Source organism: Bombina bombina, chromosome 12 (assembly GCF_027579735.1).
Source record: "Bombina bombina isolate aBomBom1 chromosome 12, aBomBom1.pri, whole genome shotgun sequence".
In the NCBI taxonomy this organism is placed as follows: domain Eukaryota; kingdom Metazoa; phylum Chordata; class Amphibia; order Anura; family Bombinatoridae; genus Bombina; species Bombina bombina.
The window spans coordinates 107,887,705-107,907,807 of record NC_069510.1 but is presented as its reverse complement, the minus strand read 5'-3'; the positions used below and the strand labels follow the sequence as shown (position 1 = coordinate 107,907,807).

The following is a 20,103-nucleotide window of genomic DNA, read 5'->3' as shown; positions in this document are numbered from 1 at the left end:
CTACTATCCCTTCCACACCACCAACGATCGGCACCATCACTGGCTGATGCAAAGGGTATTGCACAAGGCCTCAACATCGAGGCATCGCTGCAATACCCTGAAAGCAGCTGGAACCGATCACAATCGTTTCCATCGCTTGAAACCCCAGACAGTCGTTAAGGGGTTAAATAACGTACCAATTTACTTTTATTATCAAATTAGCTTCATTCCCTTGTTATCCTTTGCTGAAGGAACAACATTGCACTAATGGCAGCTAGCTGAACACATCTAGTTAGCCAATCACAAGAGACAAATGTTTGCAGGCACCAATCAGCAGCTAGCTCCTAGTAGTGGCAAATATGTGAGTATACCAAGAGAACAAAGCGCATTTGAAAATAGAAGTGAATTTAAAAGTGTCTTAAAATTAAATTCTGTATGTGAATCATGCAAGTTTAATTGTGACTTTCCTATCCCTATCAAAACATGCATTTCTGACTAATTCCTGCACTGCTGTTGTTTAGTAATTGCAACTTAGCCTACTATTGTGCAAGGGACCCCTCCTGCTTATGTGTCTCCCAGTGCACAGCACATTATTAACTCTTGTGGAGACCCCTGAAAATGTTTAAGCAACTTACAGTTTAAGCACGGCTGTAGGCAATGTCTGTATCTTATTGCTTGTATTTGTTGTCTAACTCAGGGCTCGACAAACCCAGGAGCCAGGGGTGAAATTCAATCCTAAATATTCTTACTGGCTCCTAAGTTTTAAACAAGTTTGTCAAGCACTTGTCTAACTAAAGCCTTGCAGGTGGTGTGTAGCTGGTACCTTGCTAATGTTGTATAGCTGAGGCTGTGCTCATGTGGCTGCCACCTTGCAGATGTTGTGTGATGCTTTGCTAGTGAGTATGAAGAATCATTTAGTTGTGAAGGGGCTCCTTGCAGTTGTTTTGTAAGTGACGCTTGGCTATTGAGTGACTAGAGCCATTTAGCTTGTTTCAGGTATTAAATAGTTGATGCAGTTTCTTTTCAGTGTTTTGTGAGTATTTGCAGTTGTTTTAGAAATTATGCCTTGCTAGTGATTACCTAGAACCATATGGTTGTGCAGGAGCTCCTTGTGTTGATGACCTGCTAGTATGGTGTGTAGCTAAATGTGTGCAGGGGTAACTGCATCTTTTCAAAATGAAAAAAGGTCCAGCACTCCCAAATAAAATCCAAAAATGTATTGACAAAACTTAATCAAAGGTGCAGATTAAAAACACCCATCTTACGCGTTTCGACTGTGCGCCTTATTCATAGATTCTTAACTGCATCTTTGCTCATTTGTGAATGGCATCTTTCAGTTGCTCAATTTTCAACTTTCTAATTGTGTAGCTAATACCTGGCTAGTGTACAGTTGCATCTTGTAGGTATTGCCGAATCAAGTGCCCCCCCCCTATTATATGCAAAGCATAAATTGTAAGATCCTTTGGCAAGCATGCAACATGATCTCCTTGTTTCTCCGTTAAACATATTTACCAATGATCCAATTTGGAGCCATTTGCCTTCTTTTTTGTGTAAATCTGCAGATAGCCACACACTATGTCTTTAGGGCGAGTACCATTAGCTCAGGGTTTCTTCTTTTTGCATCAGATATGTTCATATGAATTCAGACCGCAATATTAAACCTTTTTAGCAGCTCCAGTAGAATAAAAAAAGTCCCATCTCATCAGCGGTAGAACAAGGATGTAATTTTCCATTACATGACTGAAGTAATATATATAATGTATATGATGTTTTTTATGGTGCTGTTTATGATGTTTATTTTAATTTTTCTTTGCAGGGTCCTCCTGGTTCACCAGGTCTTCCTGGTCCCCCTGGGAAGAGAGGTCCGCGGGTATGTACATGCTATTAATCTCTTCTATATCCCCTCAACAACTAGTTCAGGAGTTTTCTTCTAGCAATATTGAACATCTGTTTTTAGCATATCAGAAAGTAATATAATAACATAGGATAGTAATTTGTTTCAGAGGATACTGACTGACTTTGCAGACTTTTGTGATGACTTTTTACTGAGCTTGCTATTTTTTTGTAGTTCACTCTAGTCATCCTCATGCCTGTATGATTCCAGCCAGGAAAATAAGTAGAAATAACTGGGTCTTGGTTTAAAGCACTTTTCTCACTTTATAAATAAAGAAACGCACACATAGGGGCTGATTTATCAATGTCTGTCCGACATGATACGCTTGATAAATCGGCCCCATAGATTAAGGGATGTTTATCTATATAAATATACAAAAGTATGATTATTTATAAGCTGTGGACTCAATTGTTACTTATTATTATCTGTCTAGCGTTTGATTTAGGCGGTTATCTGTGGGAGTCTCATGATTTAAAGGGACAGTATACACCCATTTTCATATAACTGCCTGTAATAGACACTATTATAAAGAAGAATATGCACAGATACCGATCTAAAAATCCAGTGTAAAACCTTTTAAAAACTTACTTAGAAGCTCCATGTTTAGCACTGTTGATGAGGATAGGCTGGGACACCCACTGTAATAGGCTGGGGAAGCAGGAACAGGCAGACACCCCCTGCATATGAAAAGACCCATTACACAATCAGGAGTCTGTAGACATCAGTATAGATCTAAAACTTTGGGGTTTGGTAGGGAGTCTGAAAATCAGCACAATGTTATTTAAAAATAAGCTAAATTATAACTTTTTACAAAAATACATTATTATAAAGGTAATATTCACTCATGCCATGCTGTCTGTTTATCATTATAATGAAATGTTTCTATAGGTAACTTTTATTTGTGGTGAAAAATTATTTCTTATTTTCTGTGTCCATATAAACAGAGTGCTGCAGTACTGGGCTTCAAAATACAGTCCCCTTTTTTGCCCATATGTTATAAATGCCTGGAACATTTTGACAGTTTTCAGCTAGACAGCTCTAGTTCATGTGTGCCATATACATAACATTGTGCTCACTCCCTTGGAGTTACCTAGGAGTCAGTATTGATTGGATAACATGCAAGTCTGTCAAAAGAACGGAGATTAAAGGGCAGTCTGCAGTGGCTTAGACACAAGGTAATCACAGAGGTAAAAAGTATAACCGTATTGGTTATGCAAAACTGAGGAATGGGTAATAAAGGGATAATTTATCTTTCTGAACAATAACAATTCGGGTGTGGACTGTCCCTTTAAACAAAAGTTGACTTCTGTGAGGCTCCTCATATGGCCTAATGGCAGCCACATTATTGAGAATTGCTATTTCACATGGACCCACAAAACCAAAAATATACTATTTTATACTGAAAATAAATATTTAAAAGTAATATTACTTAGAAGCACAGAAATGTCTTGTACATTAGACTACAACATACAAGTCAATGCTACCAGTCAATATGCATTCTAGTGATAGTTAAGTTTTACTCCTGATATATAGCACATTTTGTCTGTATTAGACCCACATTGTAAAGATTGCAATGTGTCTTTTAAACAATAACTTTAAAAATAAATTAGTGATATGAGACAGGAGATAGGTTTGTGATATGCATGGGTCATTAGTGATATGATACAGGAGATAGGTTTGTGATATGCATGGGTCATTAGTGATATGAGGCAGGAGAGAGGTTTGTGATATGCATGGGTCATTAGTGATATGAGACAGGAGAGAGGTTTGTGATATGCATGGGTCATTAGTGATATGAGACAGGAGATAGGTTTGTGATATGCATGGGTCATTAGTGATATGAGACAGGAGATAGGTTTGTGATATGCATGGGTCATTAGTGATATGAGGCAGGAGAGAGGTTTGTGATATGCATGGGTCATTAGTGATATGAGACAGGAGAGAGGTTTGTGATATGCATGGGTCATTAGTGATATGAGACAGGAGAGAGGTTTGTGATATGCATGGGTCATTAGTGATATGAGACAAGAGATAGGTTTGTGATATGCATGGGTCATTAGTGATATGAGACAAGAGTGAGGTTTGTGATATGCATGGGTCATTAGTGATATGAGACAGGAGAGAGGTTTGGGATATGCATGGGTCATTAGTGATATGAGACAGGAGATAGGTTTGGGATATGCATGGGTCATTAGTGATATGAGACAGGAGAGAGGTTTGTGATATGCATGGGTCATTAGTGATATGAGACAGGAGAGAGGTTTGTGATATGCATGGGTCATTAGTGATATGAGACAGGAGAGAGGTTTGTGATATGCATGGGTCATTAGTGATATGAGACAGGAGAGAGGTTTGTGATATGCATGGGTCATTAGTGATATGAGACAGGAGAGAGGTTTTTGATATGCATGGGTCATTAGTGATATGAGACAGGAGAGAGGTTTGTTATATGCATGGGTCATTAGTGATATGAGGCAGGAGAGAGGTTTGTGATATGCATGGATCATTAGTGATATGAGACAGGAGAGAGGTTTGTGATATGCATGGGTCATTAGTGATATGAGGCAGGAGAGAGGTTTGTGATATGAATGGGTCATTAATGATATGAGACAGGAGATAGGTTTGTGATATGCATGGGTCATTAGTGATATGAGACAGGAGATAGGTTTGTGATATGCATGGGTCATTAGTGATATGAGACAGGATATAGGTTAGTGATATGCATGGGTCATTAGTGATATGAGACAGGATATAGGTTTGTGATATGCATGGGTCATTAGTGATATGAGACAGGAGAGAGGTTTGTGATATGCATGGGTCATTAGTGATATGAGACAGGAGAGAGGTTTGTGATATGCATCGGTCATTAGAGATATGAGGCAGGAGATAGGTTAGTGATATGCATGGGTCATTAGTGATATGAGACAGGAGAGAGGTTTGTGATATGCATGGGTCATTAGTGATATGAGACAGGAGAGAGGTTTGTGATATGCATCGGTCATTAGAGATATGAGGCAGGAGATAGGTTAGTGATATGCATGGGTAATTAGTGATATGAGACAGGATATAGGTTTGTGATATGCATGGGTCATTAGTGATATGAGGCAGGAGATAGGTTTGTGATATGCATGGGTCATTAGTGATACGAGACAGGAGAGAGGTTTGTGATATGCATGGGTCATTAGTGATATGAGACAGGAGATAAGTTTGTGATATGCATGGGTCATTAGTGATATGAGACAGGAGATAAGTTTGTGATAAGCATGGGTCATTAGTGATATGAGAGGAGATAGGTTTGTGACATGTATGGGTCATTAGTGATATGAGGCAGGAGATAGGTTAGTGATATGCATGGGTCATTAGTGATATGAGACAGGAGAGAGGTTTGTGATATGCATGGGTCATTAGTGATACGAGACAGGAGATAGGTTTGTGATATGCATGGGTCATTAGTGATATGAGGCAGGAGAGAGGTTTGTGATATGCATGGATCATTAGTGATATGAGACAGGAGAGAGGTTTGTGATATGCATGGGTCATTAGTGATATGAGACAGGAGAGAGGTTTGTGATATGCATGGGTCATTAGTGATATGAGACAGGAGAGAGGTTTGTGATATGAATGGGTCATTAATGATATGAGACAGGATATAGGTTTGTGATATGCATGGGTCATTAGTGATATGAGACAGGATATAGGTTTGTGATATGCATGGGTCATTAGTGATATGAGACAGGAGAGAGGTTTGTGATATGCATCGGTCATTAGTGATATGAGACAGGAGAGATGTTTGTGATATGCATGGGTCATTAGTGATATGAGACAGGAGAGAGGTTTGTGATATAAGCGGGTCATTAGTGATATGAGGCAGGAGAGAGGTTTGTGATATGCATGGATCATTAGTGATATGAGACAGGAGAGAGGTTTGTGATATGCATGGGTCATTAGTGATGAGACAGGAGAGAGGTTTGTGATATGAATGGGTCATTAATGATATGAGACAGGAGATAGGTTTGTGATATGCATGGGTCATTAGTGATATGAGACAGGAGATAGGTTTGTGATATGCATGGGTCATTAGTGATATGAGACAGGATATAGGTTTGTGATATGCATGGGTCATTAGTGATATGAGACAGGATATAGGTTTGTGATATGCATGGGTCATTAGTGATATGAGACAGGAGAGAGGTTTGTGATATGCATGGGTCATTAGTGATATGAGACAGGAGAGAGGTTTGTGATATGCATCGGTCATTAGAGATATGAGGCAGGAGATAGGTTAGTGATATGCATGGGTCATTAGTGATATGAGACAGGAGAGAGGTTTGTGATATGCATGGGTCATTAGTGATATGAGACAGGAGAGAGGTTTGTGATATGCATCGGTCATTAGAGATATGAGGCAGGAGATAGGTTAGTGATATGCATGGGTAATTAGTGATATGAGACAGGATATAGGTTTGTGATATGCATGGGTCATTAGTGATATGAGGCAGGAGATAGGTTTGTGATATGCATGGGTCATTAGTGATACGAGACAGGAGAGAGGTTTGTGATATGCATGGGTCATTAGTGATATGAGACAGGAGATAAGTTTGTGATATGCATGGGTCATTAGTGATATGAGACAGGAGATAAGTTTGTGATAAGCATGGGTCATTAGTGATATGAGAGGAGATAGGTTTGTGACATGTATGGGTCATTAGTGATATGAGGCAGGAGATAGGTTAGTGATATGCATGGGTCATTAGTGATATGAGACAGGAGAGAGGTTTGTGATATGCATGGGTCATTAGTGATACGAGACAGGAGATAGGTTTGTGATATGCATGGGTCATTAGTGATATGAGGCAGGAGAGAGGTTTGTGATATGCATGGATCATTAGTGATATGAGACAGGAGAGAGGTTTGTGATATGCATGGGTCATTAGTGATATGAGACAGGAGAGAGGTTTGTGATATGCATGGGTCATTAGTGATATGAGACAGGAGAGAGGTTTGTGATATGAATGGGTCATTAATGATATGAGACAGGATATAGGTTTGTGATATGCATGGGTCATTAGTGATATGAGACAGGATATAGGTTTGTGATATGCATGGGTCATTAGTGATATGAGACAGGAGAGAGGTTTGTGATATGCATCGGTCATTAGTGATATGAGACAGGAGAGATGTTTGTGATATGCATGGGTCATTAGTGATATGAGACAGGAGAGAGGTTTGTGATATAAGACAGGAGATAGGTTTGTGATATAAGACAGGAGATAGGTTTGTGATATAAGACAGGAGATAGGTTTGTGATATAAGACAGGAGATAGGTTTGTGATATAAGACAGGAGATAGGTTTGTGATATAAGACAGGAGATAGGTTTGTGATATAAGACAGGAGATAGGTTTGTGATATGCATGGGTCATTAGTGATATAAGACAGGAGATAAGTTTGTGATATAAGACAGGAGATAGGTTTGTGATATGCATGGGTCATTAGTGATATGAGACAGGAGATAGGTTTGTGATATGCATGGGTCATTAGTGATATCAGACAGGAGAGAGGTTTGTGATATGCATGGGTCGTTAGTGATATGAGGCAGGAGATAGGTTTGTGATATGCATGGGTCATTAGTGATATGAGACAGGAGATAAGTTTTGGATATGCATGGGTCATTAGTGATATGAGATTGGAGAGAGGTTTGTGATATGCATGGGTCATTAGTGATATGAGACAGGAGATAGGTTTGGGATATGCATGGGTCATTAGTGATATCAGACAGGAGAGAGGTTTGTGATATGCATGGGTCATTAGTGATATGAGTCAGGAGATAGGTTTGTGATATCAGACAGGAGAGAGGTTTGTGATATGCATGGGTCATTAGTGATATCAGGCAGGATATAGGTTTGTGATATGCATGGGTCATTAGTGATATGAGACAGGAGAGAGGTTTGTGATATGCATGGGTCATTAGTGATATGAGATAGGAGAGAGGTTTGTGATATGCATGGGTCATTAGTGATATGAGACAGGAGATAGGTTTGTGATATGCATGGGTCATTAGTGATATCAGACAGGAGAGAGGTTTGTGATATGCATGGGTCATTAGTGATATCAGACAGGAGAGAGGTTTGTGATATGCATGGGTCATTAGTGATATTAGACAGGAGTGAGATTTGTGATATTCATTGGTCATTAGTGATATGAGACAGTAGAGAGGTTTGTGATATGGCACAGAAGATAGGTTTGTGATATGCATGGGTCATTAGTGTTATGAGACAGTAGAGAGGTTTGTGATATGCATGGGTCATTAGTGATATGAGAGAGGATAGAGGTTTGTGATATGCATGGGTCATTAGAGATATGAGACAGGAGAGAGGTTTGTGATAAGCATGCGTCATTAGTGATATGAGACAGGAGAGAGGTTTGTGATATGTATGGGTCATTAGAGATATGAGGCAGGAGATAGGTTAGTGATATGCATGGGTCATTAGTGATATGAGACAGGAGAGAGGTTTGTGATATGCATGGGTCATTAGTGATATGAGACAGGAGATAGGTTTGTGATAAGCATGTGTCATTAGTGATATGAGACAGGAGATAGGTTAGTGATATGCATGGGTCATTAGTGATATGAGACAGGAGAGAGGTTTGTGATATGCATGGTTCATTAGTGATAAGAGACAGGAGAGAGGTTTGTGATATGTATGGGTCATTAGTGATATGAGGCAGGAGATAGGTTAGTGATATGCATGGGTCATTAGTGATATGAGACAGGAGAGAGGTTTGTGATATGCATGGTTCATTAGTGATAAGAGACAGGAGAGAGGTTTGTGATATGCATGAGGGTCATTAGTGATATGAGACAGGAGATAGGTTTGTGATAAGCATGCGTCATTAGTGATATGAGACAGGAGAGAGGTTTGTGATATGCATGGGTCATTAGTGATATGAGACAGGATATAGGTTTGTGATAAGCATGGGTCATTAGTGATATGAGACAGGAGAGAGGTTTGTGATATGCATGGGTCATTAGTGATATGAGAAAGGAGATAGGTTTGTGATGAGAATGTGTCATTAGTGATATGAGACAGGAGAGAGGTTTGTGATATGCATGGGTCATTAGTGATATGAGACAGGATATAGGTTTGTGATAAGCATGGGTCATTAGTGATATGAGACAGGAGAGAGGTTTGTGATATGCATGGGTCATTAGTGATATGAGACAGGAGAGAGGTTTGTGATTTGCATGGATCATTAGTGATATGAGACAGGAGAGATGTTTGTGATATGCATGAGGGTCATTAGTGATATGAGACAGGAGAGATGTTTGTGATAAGCATGGGTCATTAGTGATATGAGACAGGAGAGAGGTTTGTGATATGCATGGGTCATTAGTGATATGAGACAGGAGAGAGGTTTGTGATATAAGACAGGAGATAGGTTTGTGATATAAGACAGGAGATAGGTTTGTGATATAAGACAGGAGATAGGTTTGTAATATGCATGGGTCATTAGTGATATAAGACAGGAGATAGGTTTATGATATAAGACAGGAGATAGGTTTGTGATATGCATGGGTCATTAGTGATATGAGACAGGAGATAGGTTTGTGATATGCATGGGTCATTAGTGATATCAGACAGGAGAGAGGTTTGTGATATGCATGGGTCGTTAGTGATATGAGGCAGGAGGTAGGTTTGTGATATGCATGGGTCATTAGTGATATGAGACAGGAGATAAGTTTTGGATATGCATGGGTCATTAGTGATATGAGATAGGAGAGAGGTTTGTGATATGCATGGGTCATTAGTGATATGAGACAGGAGATAGGTTTGGGATATGCATGGGTCATTATTGATACGAGACATGAGAGAGGTTTGTGATATGAGACAGTAGAGAGGTTTGTGATATGCATGGGTCATTAGTGATATCAGACAGGAGAGAGGTTTGTGATATGCATGGGTCATTAGTGATATCAGGCAGGAGATAGGTTTGTGATATGCATGGGTCATTAGTGATATGAGTGATATGAGACAGGAGATAAGTTTGGGATATGCATGGGTCATTAGTGATATGAGACAGGAGAGAGGTTTGTGATATGCATGGGTCATTAGTGATATGAGACAGGAGAGAGGTTTGTGATATGCATGGGTCATTAGTGATATCAGACAGGAGAGATGTTTGTGATATGCCTGGGTCATTAGTGATATGAGACAGGAGATAGGTTTGTGATATAAGACAGGAGAGAGGTTTGTGATATGCATAGGTCATTAGTGATATGAGGCAGGAGATAGGTTTGTGATATGCATGGGTCATTAGTGATATCAGACAGGAGAGAGGTTTGTGATATGCATGGGTCATTAGTGATATGAGACAGGAGATAGGTTTGTGATATACGACAGGAGATAGGTTTGTGATATGCATGGGTCATTAGTGATATGAGACAGGAGATAGGTTTGTTATATGCATGGGTCATTAGTGATATCAGACAGGAGAGAGGTTTGTGATATGCATGGGTCATTAGTGATATGAGACAGGAGATAGGTTTGTGATATGCATGGGTCATTAGTGATATGAGGCAGGAGATAGGTTTGGGATATGCATGGGTCATTATTGATACGAGACAGGAGAGAGATTTGTGATATGAGACAGAAAATAGGTTTGTGATATACATGAGGGTCATTAGTGATATAAGACAGTAGAGAGGTTTGTGATAAGCATGGGTTATTAGTGATATGAGACAGGAGAGAGGTTTGTGATATGCATGGGTCATTAGTGATATGAGACAGTAGAGAGGTTTGTGATATGCATGGGTCATTAGTGATATGAGACAGGAGAGAGGTTTGTGATATGCATGGGTCATTAGTGATATTAGACAGGAGTGAGATTTGTGATATACATTGGTCATTAGTGATATGAGACAGTAGAGAGGTTTGTGATATGGCACAGAAGATAGGTTTGTGATATGCATGGGTCATTAGTGTTATGAGACAGGAGAGAGGTTTGTGATTTGCATGGATCATTAGTGATATGAGACAGGAGAGATGTTTGTGATATGCATGAGGGTCATTAGTGATATGAGACAGGAGAGATGTTTGTGATAAGCATGGGTCATTAGTGATATGAGACAGGAGAGAGGTTTGTGATATGCATGGGTCATTAGTGATATGAGACAGGAGAGAGGTTTGTGATATAAGACAGGAGATAGGTTTGTGATATAAGACAGGAGATAGGTTTGTGATATAAGACAGGAGATAGGTTTGTGATATAAGACAGGAGATAGGTTTGTAATATGCATGGGTCATTAGTGATATAAGACAGGAGATAGGTTTATGATATAAGACAGGAGATAGGTTTGTGATATGCATGGGTCATTAGTGATATGAGACAGGAGAGAGGTTTGTGATATGCATGGGTCGTTAGTGATATGAGGCAGGAGATAGGTTTGTGATATGCATGGGTCATTAGTGATATGAGACAGGAGATAAGTTTTGGATATGCATAGGTCATTAGTGATATGAGATAGGAGAGAGGTTTGTGATATGCATGGGTCATTAGTGATATGAGACAGGAGATAGGTTTGGTATATGCATGGGTCATTATTGATACGAGACATGAGAGAGGTTTGTGATATGAGACAGTAGAGAGGTTTGTGATATGCATGGGTCATTAGTGATATCAGACAGGAGAGAGGTTTGTGATATGCATGGGTCATTAGTGATATGAGACAGGAGATAGGTTTGTGATATAAGACAGGAGATAGGTTTATGATATAAGACAGGAGATAGGTTTGTGATATGCATGGGTCATTAGTGATATGAGACAGGAGAGAGGTTTGTGATATGCATGGGTCGTTAGTGATATGAGGCAGGAGATAGGTTTGTGATATGCATGGGTCATTAGTGATATGAGACAGGAGATAAGTTTTGGATATGCATGGGTCATTAGTGATATGAGATAGGAGAGAGGTTTGTGATATGCATGGGTCATTAGTGATATGAGACAGGAGATAGGTTTGGGATATGCATGGGTCATTATTGATACGAGACATGAGAGAGGTTTGTGATATGAGACAGTAGAGAGGTTTGTGATATGCATGGGTCATTAGTGATATCAGACAGGAGAGAGGTTTGTGATATGCATGGGTCATTAGTGATATGAGACAGGAGATAGGTTTGGGATATGCATGGGTCATTATTGATACGAGACATGAGAGAGGTTTGTGATATGAGACAGTAGAGAGGTTTGTGATATGCATGGGTCATTAGTGTTATGAGACAGTAGAGAGGTTTGTGATATGCATGGGTCATTAGTGTTATGAGACAGTAGAGAGGTTTGTGATATGCATGGGTCATTAGTGATATCAGACAGGAGAGAGGTTTGTGATATGCATGGGTCATTAGTGATATGAGTGATATGAGACAGGAGATAAGTTTGGGATATGCATGGGTCATTAGTGATATGAGACAGGAGAGAGGTTTGTGATATGCATGGGTCATTAGTGATATGAGACAGGAGAGAGGTTTGTGATATGCATGGGTCATTAGTGATATCAGACAGGAGAGATGTTTGTGATATGCCTGGGTCATTAGTGATATGAGACAGGAGATAGGTTTGTGATATAAGACAGGAGAGAGGTTTGTGATATGCATGGGTCATTAGTGATATGAGACAGGAGAGAGGTTTGTGATATGCATAGGTCATTAGTGATATGAGGCAGGAGATAGGTTTGTGATATGCATGGGTCATTAGTGATATCAGACAGGAGAGAGGTTTGTGATATGCATGGGTCATTAGTGATATGAGACAGGAGATAGGTTTGTGATATACGACAGGAGATAGGTTTGTGATATGCATGGGTCATTAGTGATATGAGACAGGAGATAGGTTTGTGATATCAGACAGGAGATAGGTTTGTGATAAGCATGGGTCATTAGTGATATGAGACAGGAGAGAGGTTTGTGATATGCATAGGTCATTAGTGATATGAGGCAGGAGATAGGTTTGTGATATGCATGGGTCATTAGTGATATCAGACAGGAGAGAGGTTTGTGATATGCATGGGTCATTAGTGATATGAGACAGGAGATAGGTTTGTGATATACGACAGGAGATAGGTTTGTGATATGCATGGGTCATTAGTGATATGAGTAGTGTGATAGGAGCGCCTAAAGGTGGATTCCTGCTGCTAAAAAAGTTCTTCCCTCAAAGAGAACTAAATGGTGGATAAGAAGAAAAAATGGGGTTTATTTAGCAGCGCTAAAAAAAGCTAGGGAATGATGATACCAATCTAATTTATGTTTTATACAATCTATTTTATTTAAAAATTCTTATAACACATAAAAACAACAGCAAATGCTTTTCCTAATTAATAAAGGGACGTCTCCCTTATACAACACTTATAAAAACAGACTAGAACCATATAATCCTAGAATTTCAGGTATAAAGGAATTAATTCTATAGATAACATATGGCAAGCAACAAATTTCTAAGATAAATGGTGAATTAAATATTTAAAAGGCACAAATGTATCAATCCTAATAGCTTTACAGTTCTTCAGTAACAAATTCAGTTATAAAGTTACACAGTTAAAGACATCAAGGTATTCATCTGTTAAATTAACCATTTCCATTAACCACGATTGCTTTGGCACCTAAATCAGAATATTGGCTGTTTTTTGCCTTTTTAACTATCCAGCACACCTGAGCCAATTATATGTCCAAGGAAAGTAACTGTGTAACTTTATAACTGTATTTGTTACTGAAGAACTGTAAAGCTATTAGGATTGATACATTTGTGCCTTTTAAATATTTAATTCACCATTTATCTTAGAAATTTGTTGCTTGCCATATGTTATCTATAGAATTAATTCCTTTATACCTGAAATTCTAGGATTATATGGTTCTAGTCTGTTTTTATAAGTGTTGTATAAGGGAGACGTCCCTTTATTAATTAGGAAAAGCATTTGCTGTTGTTTTTATGTGTTATAAGAATTTTTAAATAAAATAGATTGTATAAAACATAAATTAGATTGGTATCATCATTCCCTAGCTTTTTTTAGCGCTGCTAAATAAACCCCATTTTTTCTCATTAGTGATATGAGACAGGAGATAGGTTTGTTATATGCATGGGTCATTAGTGATATCAGACAGGAGAGAGGTTTGTGATATGCATGGGTCATTAGTGATATGAGACAGGAGATAGGTTTGTGATATGCATGGGTCATTAGTGATATGAGGCAGGAGATAGGTTTGGGATATGCATGGGTCATTATTGATACGAGACAGGAGAGAGATTTGTGATATGAGACAGAAAATAGGTTTGTGATATACATGAGGGTCATTAGTGATATAAGACAGTAGAGAGGTTTGTGATAAGCATGGGTTATTAGTGATATGAGACAGGAGAGAGGTTTGTGATATGCATGGGTCATTAGTGATATGAGACAGTAGAGAGGTTTGTGATATGCATGGGTCATTAGTGATATGAGACAGGAGAGAGGTTTGTGATATGCATGGGTCATTAGTGATATTAGACAGGAGTGAGATTTGTGATATACATTGGTCATTAGTGATATGAGACAGTAGAGAGGTTTGTGATATGGCACAGAAGATAGGTTTGTGATATGCATGGGTCATTAGTGTTATGAGACAGTAGAGAGGTTTGTGATATGCATGGGTCATTAGTGATATGAGACAGTAGAGAGGTTTGTGATATGCATGGGTCATTAGTGATATGAGAGAGGATAGAGGTTTGTGATATGCATGGGTCATTAGTGATATGAGACAGGAGAGAGGTTTGTGATATGCATGGGTCATTAGTGATATGAGACAGGAGAGAGGTTTGTGATATGCATGGGTCATTAGTGATATGAGACAGGAGATAGGTTAGTGATATGCATGGGTCATTAGTGATATGAAGCAGAGATAGGTTAGTGATATGCATGGGTCATTAGTGATATAAGACAGGAGATAGGTTTATGATATAAGACAGGAGATAGGTTTGTGATATGCATGGGTCATTAGTGATATGAGACAGGAGAGAGGTTAGTGATATGAGGCAGGAGATAGGTTTGTGATATGCATGGGTCATTAGTGATATGAGACAGGAGATAAGTTTTGGATATGCATGGGTCATTAGTGATATGAGACAGGAGAGAGGTTTGTGATATGCATGGGTCATTAGTGATATGAGGCAGGAGATAGGTTAGTGATATGCATGGGTCATTAGTGATATGAGGCAGGAGATAGGTTAGTGATATGCATGGGTCATTAGTGATATAAGACAGGAGATAGGTTTATGATATAAGACAGGAGATAGGTTTGTGATATGCATGGGTCATTAGTGATATGAGACAGGAGAGAGGTTTGTGATATCAGACAGGAGATAGGTTTGTGATAAGCATGGGTCATTAGTGATATGAGACAGGAGAGAGGTTTGTGATATGCATAGGTCATTAGTGATATGAGGCAGGAGATAGGTTTGTGATATGCATGGGTCATTAGTGATATCAGACAGGAGAGAGGTTTGTGATATGCATGGGTCATTAGTGATATGAGACAGGAGATAGGTTTGTGATATACGACAGGAGATAGGTTTGTGATATGCATGGGTCATTAGTGATATGAGTAGTGTGATAGGAGCGCCTAAAGGTGGATTCCTGCTGCTAAAAAAGTTCTTCCCTCAAAGAGAACTAAATGGTGGATAAGAAGAAAAAATGGGGTTTATTTAGCAGCGCTAAAAAAAGCTAGGGAATGATGATACCAATCTAATTTATGTTTTATACAATCTATTTTATTTAAAAATTCTTATAACACATAAAAACAACAGCAAATGCTTTTCCTAATTAATAAAGGGACGTCTCCCTTATACAACACTTATAAAAACAGACTAGAACCATATAATCCTAGAATTTCAGGTATAAAGGAATTAATTCTATAGATAACATATGGCAAGCAACAAATTTCTAAGATAAATGGTGAATTAAATATTTAAAAGGCACAAATGTATCAATCCTAATAGCTTTACAGTTCTTCAGTAACAAATTCAGTTATAAAGTTACACAGTTAAAGACATCAAGGTATTCATCTGTTAAATTAACCATTTCCATTAACCACGATTGCTTTGGCACCTAAATCAGAATATTGGCTGTTTTTTGCCTTTTTAACTATCCAGCACACCTGAGCCAATTATATGTCCAAGGAAAGTAACTGTGTAACTTTATAACTGTATTTGTTACTGAAGAACTGTAAAGCTATTAGGATTGATACATTTGTGCCTTTTAAATATTTAATTCACCATTTATCTTAGAAATTTGTTGCTTGCCATATGTTATCTATAGAATTAATTCCTTTATACCTGAAATTCTAGGATTATATGGTTCTAGTCTGTTTTTATAAGTGTTGTATAAGGGAGACGTCCCTTTATTAATTAGGAAAAGCATTTGCTGTTGTTTTTATGTGTTATAAGAATTTTTAAATAAAATAGATTGTATAAAACATAAATTAGATTGGTATCATCATTCCCTAGCTTTTTTTAGCGCTGCTAAATAAACCCCATTTTTTCTCATTAGTGATATGAGACAGGAGATAGGTTTGTTATATGCATGGGTCATTAGTGATATCAGACAGGAGAGAGGTTTGTGATATGCATGGGTCATTAGTGATATGAGACAGGAGATAGGTTTGTGATATGCATGGGTCATTAGTGATATGAGGCAGGAGATAGGTTTGGGATATGCATGGGTCATTATTGATACGAGACAGGAGAGAGATTTGTGATATGAGACAGAAAATAGGTTTGTGATATACATGAGGGTCATTAGTGATATAAGACAGTAGAGAGGTTTGTGATAAGCATGGGTTATTAGTGATATGAGACAGGAGAGAGGTTTGTGATATGCATGGGTCATTAGTGATATGAGACAGTAGAGAGGTTTGTGATATGCATGGGTCATTAGTGATATGAGACAGGAGAGAGGTTTGTGATATGCATGGGTCATTAGTGATATTAGACAGGAGTGAGATTTGTGATATACATTGGTCATTAGTGATATGAGACAGTAGAGAGGTTTGTGATATGGCACAGAAGATAGGTTTGTGATATGCATGGGTCATTAGTGTTATGAGACAGTAGAGAGGTTTGTGATATGCATGGGTCATTAGTGTTATGAGACAGTAGAGAGGTTTGTGATATGCATGGGTCATTAGTGATATGAGAGAGGATAGAGGTTTGTGATATGCATGGGTCATTAGTGATATGAGACAGGAGAGAGGTTTGTGATATGCATGGGTCATTAGTGATATGAGACAGGAGAGAGGTTTGTGATATGCATGGGTCATTAGTGATATGAGACAGGAGATAGGTTAGTGATATGCATGGGTCATTAGTGATATGAAGCAGAGATAGGTTAGTGATATGCATGGGTCATTAGTGATATAAGACAGGAGATAGGTTTATGATATAAGACAGGAGATAGGTTTGTGATATGCATGGGTCATTAGTGATATGAGACAGGAGAGAGGTTAGTGATATGAGGCAGGAGATAGGTTTGTGATATGCATGGGTCATTAGTGATATGAGACAGGAGATAAGTTTTGGATATGCATGGGTCATTAGTGATATGAGACAGGAGAGAGGTTTGTGATATGCATGGGTCATTAGTGATATGAGGCAGGAGATAGGTTAGTGATATGCATGGGTCATTAGTGATATGAGGCAGGAGATAGGTTAGTGATATGCATGGGTCATTAGTGATATAAGACAGGAGATAGGTTTATGATATAAGACAGGAGATAGGTTTGTGATATGCATGGGTCATTAGTGATATGAGACAGGAGAGAGGTTTGTGATATGCATGGGTCGTTAGTGATATGAGGCAGGAGATAGGTTTGTGATATGCATGGGTCATTAGTGATATGAGACAGGAGATAAGTTTTGGATATGCATGGGTCATTAGTGATATGAGATAGGAGAGAGGTTTGTGATATGCATGGGTCATTAGTGATATGAGACAGGAGATAGGTTTGGGATATGCATGGGTCATTATTGATACGAGACATGAGAGAGGTTTGTGATATGAGACAGTAGAGAGGTTTGTGATATGCATGGGTCATTAGTGATATCAGACAGGAGAGAGGTTTGTGATATGCATGGGTCATTAGTGATATCAGGCAGGAGATAGGTTTGTGATATGCATGGGTCATTAGTGATATGAGTGATATGAGACAGGAGATAAGTTTGAGATATGCATGGGTCATTAGTGATATGAGACAGGAGAGAGGTTTGTGATATGCATGGGTCATTAGTGATATGAGACAGGAGAGAGGTTTGTTATATGCATGGGTCATTAGTGATATCAGACAGGAGAGAGGTTTGTGATATGCATGGGTCATTAGTGATATCAGACAGGAGAGAGGTTTGTGATATGCATGGGTCATTAGTGATATGAGACAGGAGATAGGTTTGTGATATGCATGGGTCATTAGTGATATGAGGCAGGAGATAGGTTTGGGATATGCATGGGTCATTATTGATACGAGACAGGAGAGAGATTTGTGATATGAGACAGAAAATAGGTTTGTGATATACATGAGGGTCATTAGTGATATAAGACAGTAGAGAGGTTTGTGATAAGCATGGGTTATTAGTGATATGAGACAGGAGAGAGGTTTGTGATATGCATGGGTTATTAGTGATATGAGACAGTAGAGAGGTTTGTGATATGCATGGGTCATTAGTGATATGAGACAGTAGAGAGGTTTGTGATATGCATGGGTCATTAGTGATATGAGACAGGAGAGAGGTTTGTGATATGCATGGGTCATTAGTGATATTAGACAGGAGTGAGATTTGTGATATACATTGGTCATTAGTGATATGAGACAGTAGAGAGGTTTGTGATATGGCACAGAAGATAGGTTTGTGATATGCATGGGTCATTAGTGTTATGAGACAGTAGAGAGGTTTGTGATATGCATGGGTCATTAGTGTTATGAGACAGTAGAGAGGTTTGTGATATGCATGGGTCATTAGTGATATGAGAGAGGATAGAGGTTTGTGATATGCATGGGTCATTAGTGATATGAGACAGGAGAGAGGTTTGTGATATGCATGGGTCATTAGTGATATGAGACAGGAGAGAGGTTTGTGATATGCATGGGTCATTAGTGATATGAGACAGGAGATAGGTTAGTGATATGCATGGGTCATTAGTGATATGAGGCAGGAGATAGGTTAGTGATATGCATGGGTCATTAGTGATATAAGACAGGAGATAGGTTTATGATATAAGACAGGAGATAGGTTTGTGATATGCATGGGTCATTAGTGATATGAGACAGGAGAGAGGTTAGTGATATGAGGCAGGAGATAGGTTTGTGATATGCATGGGTCATTAGTGATATGAGACAGGAGATAAGTTTTGGATATGCATGGGTCATTAGTGATATGAGACAGGAGAGAGGTTTGTGATATGCATGGGTCATTAGTGATATGAGGCAGGAGATAGGTTAGTGATATGCATGGGTCATTAGTGATATGAGGCAGGAGATAGGTTAGTGATATGCATGGGTCATTAGTGATATAAGACAGGAGATAGGTTTATGATATAAGACAGGAGATAGGTTTGTGATATGCATGGGTCATTAGTGATATGAGACAGGAGAGAGGTTTGTGATATGCATGGGTCGTTAGTGATATGAGGCAGGAGATAGGTTTGTGATATGCATGGGTCATTAGTGATATGAGACAGGAGATAAGTTTTGGATATGCATGGGTCATTAGTGATATGAGATAGGAGAGAGGTTTGTGATATGCATGGGTCATTAGTGATATGAGACAGGAGATAGGTTTGGGATATGCATGGGTCATTATTGATACGAGACATGAGAGAGGTTTGTGATATGAGACAGTAGAGAGGTTTGTGATATGCATGGGTCATTAGTGATATCAGACAGGAGAGAGGTTTGTGATATGCATGGGTCATTAGTGATATCAGGCAGGAGATAGGTTTGTGATATGCATGGGTCATTAGTGATATGAGTGATATGAGACAGGAGATAAGTTTGAGATATGCATGGGTCATTAGTGATATGAGACAGGAGAGAGGTTTGTGATATGCATGGGTCATTAGTGATATGAGACAGGAGAGAGGTTTGTGATATGCATGGGTCATTAGTGATATCAGACAGGAGAGATGTTTGTGATATGCCTGGGTCATTAGTGATATGAG

General features: G+C 38.8%; 1 protein-coding gene across 1 annotated transcript in view; it reads left to right on the top strand.

The window, feature by feature from the left end:
* Positions 1-20,103, top strand: part of COL27A1 (collagen type XXVII alpha 1 chain) — a 591,531-nt gene that overhangs the window by 92,242 nt on the left and 479,186 nt on the right. Inside the window, exon 4 of the mRNA XM_053696152.1 lies at positions 1,796-1,849. Within this exon, the coding sequence (XP_053552127.1) occupies positions 1,796-1,849 (54 nt within the window). The remainder of the gene's footprint in view (positions 1-1,795; positions 1,850-20,103) is intronic.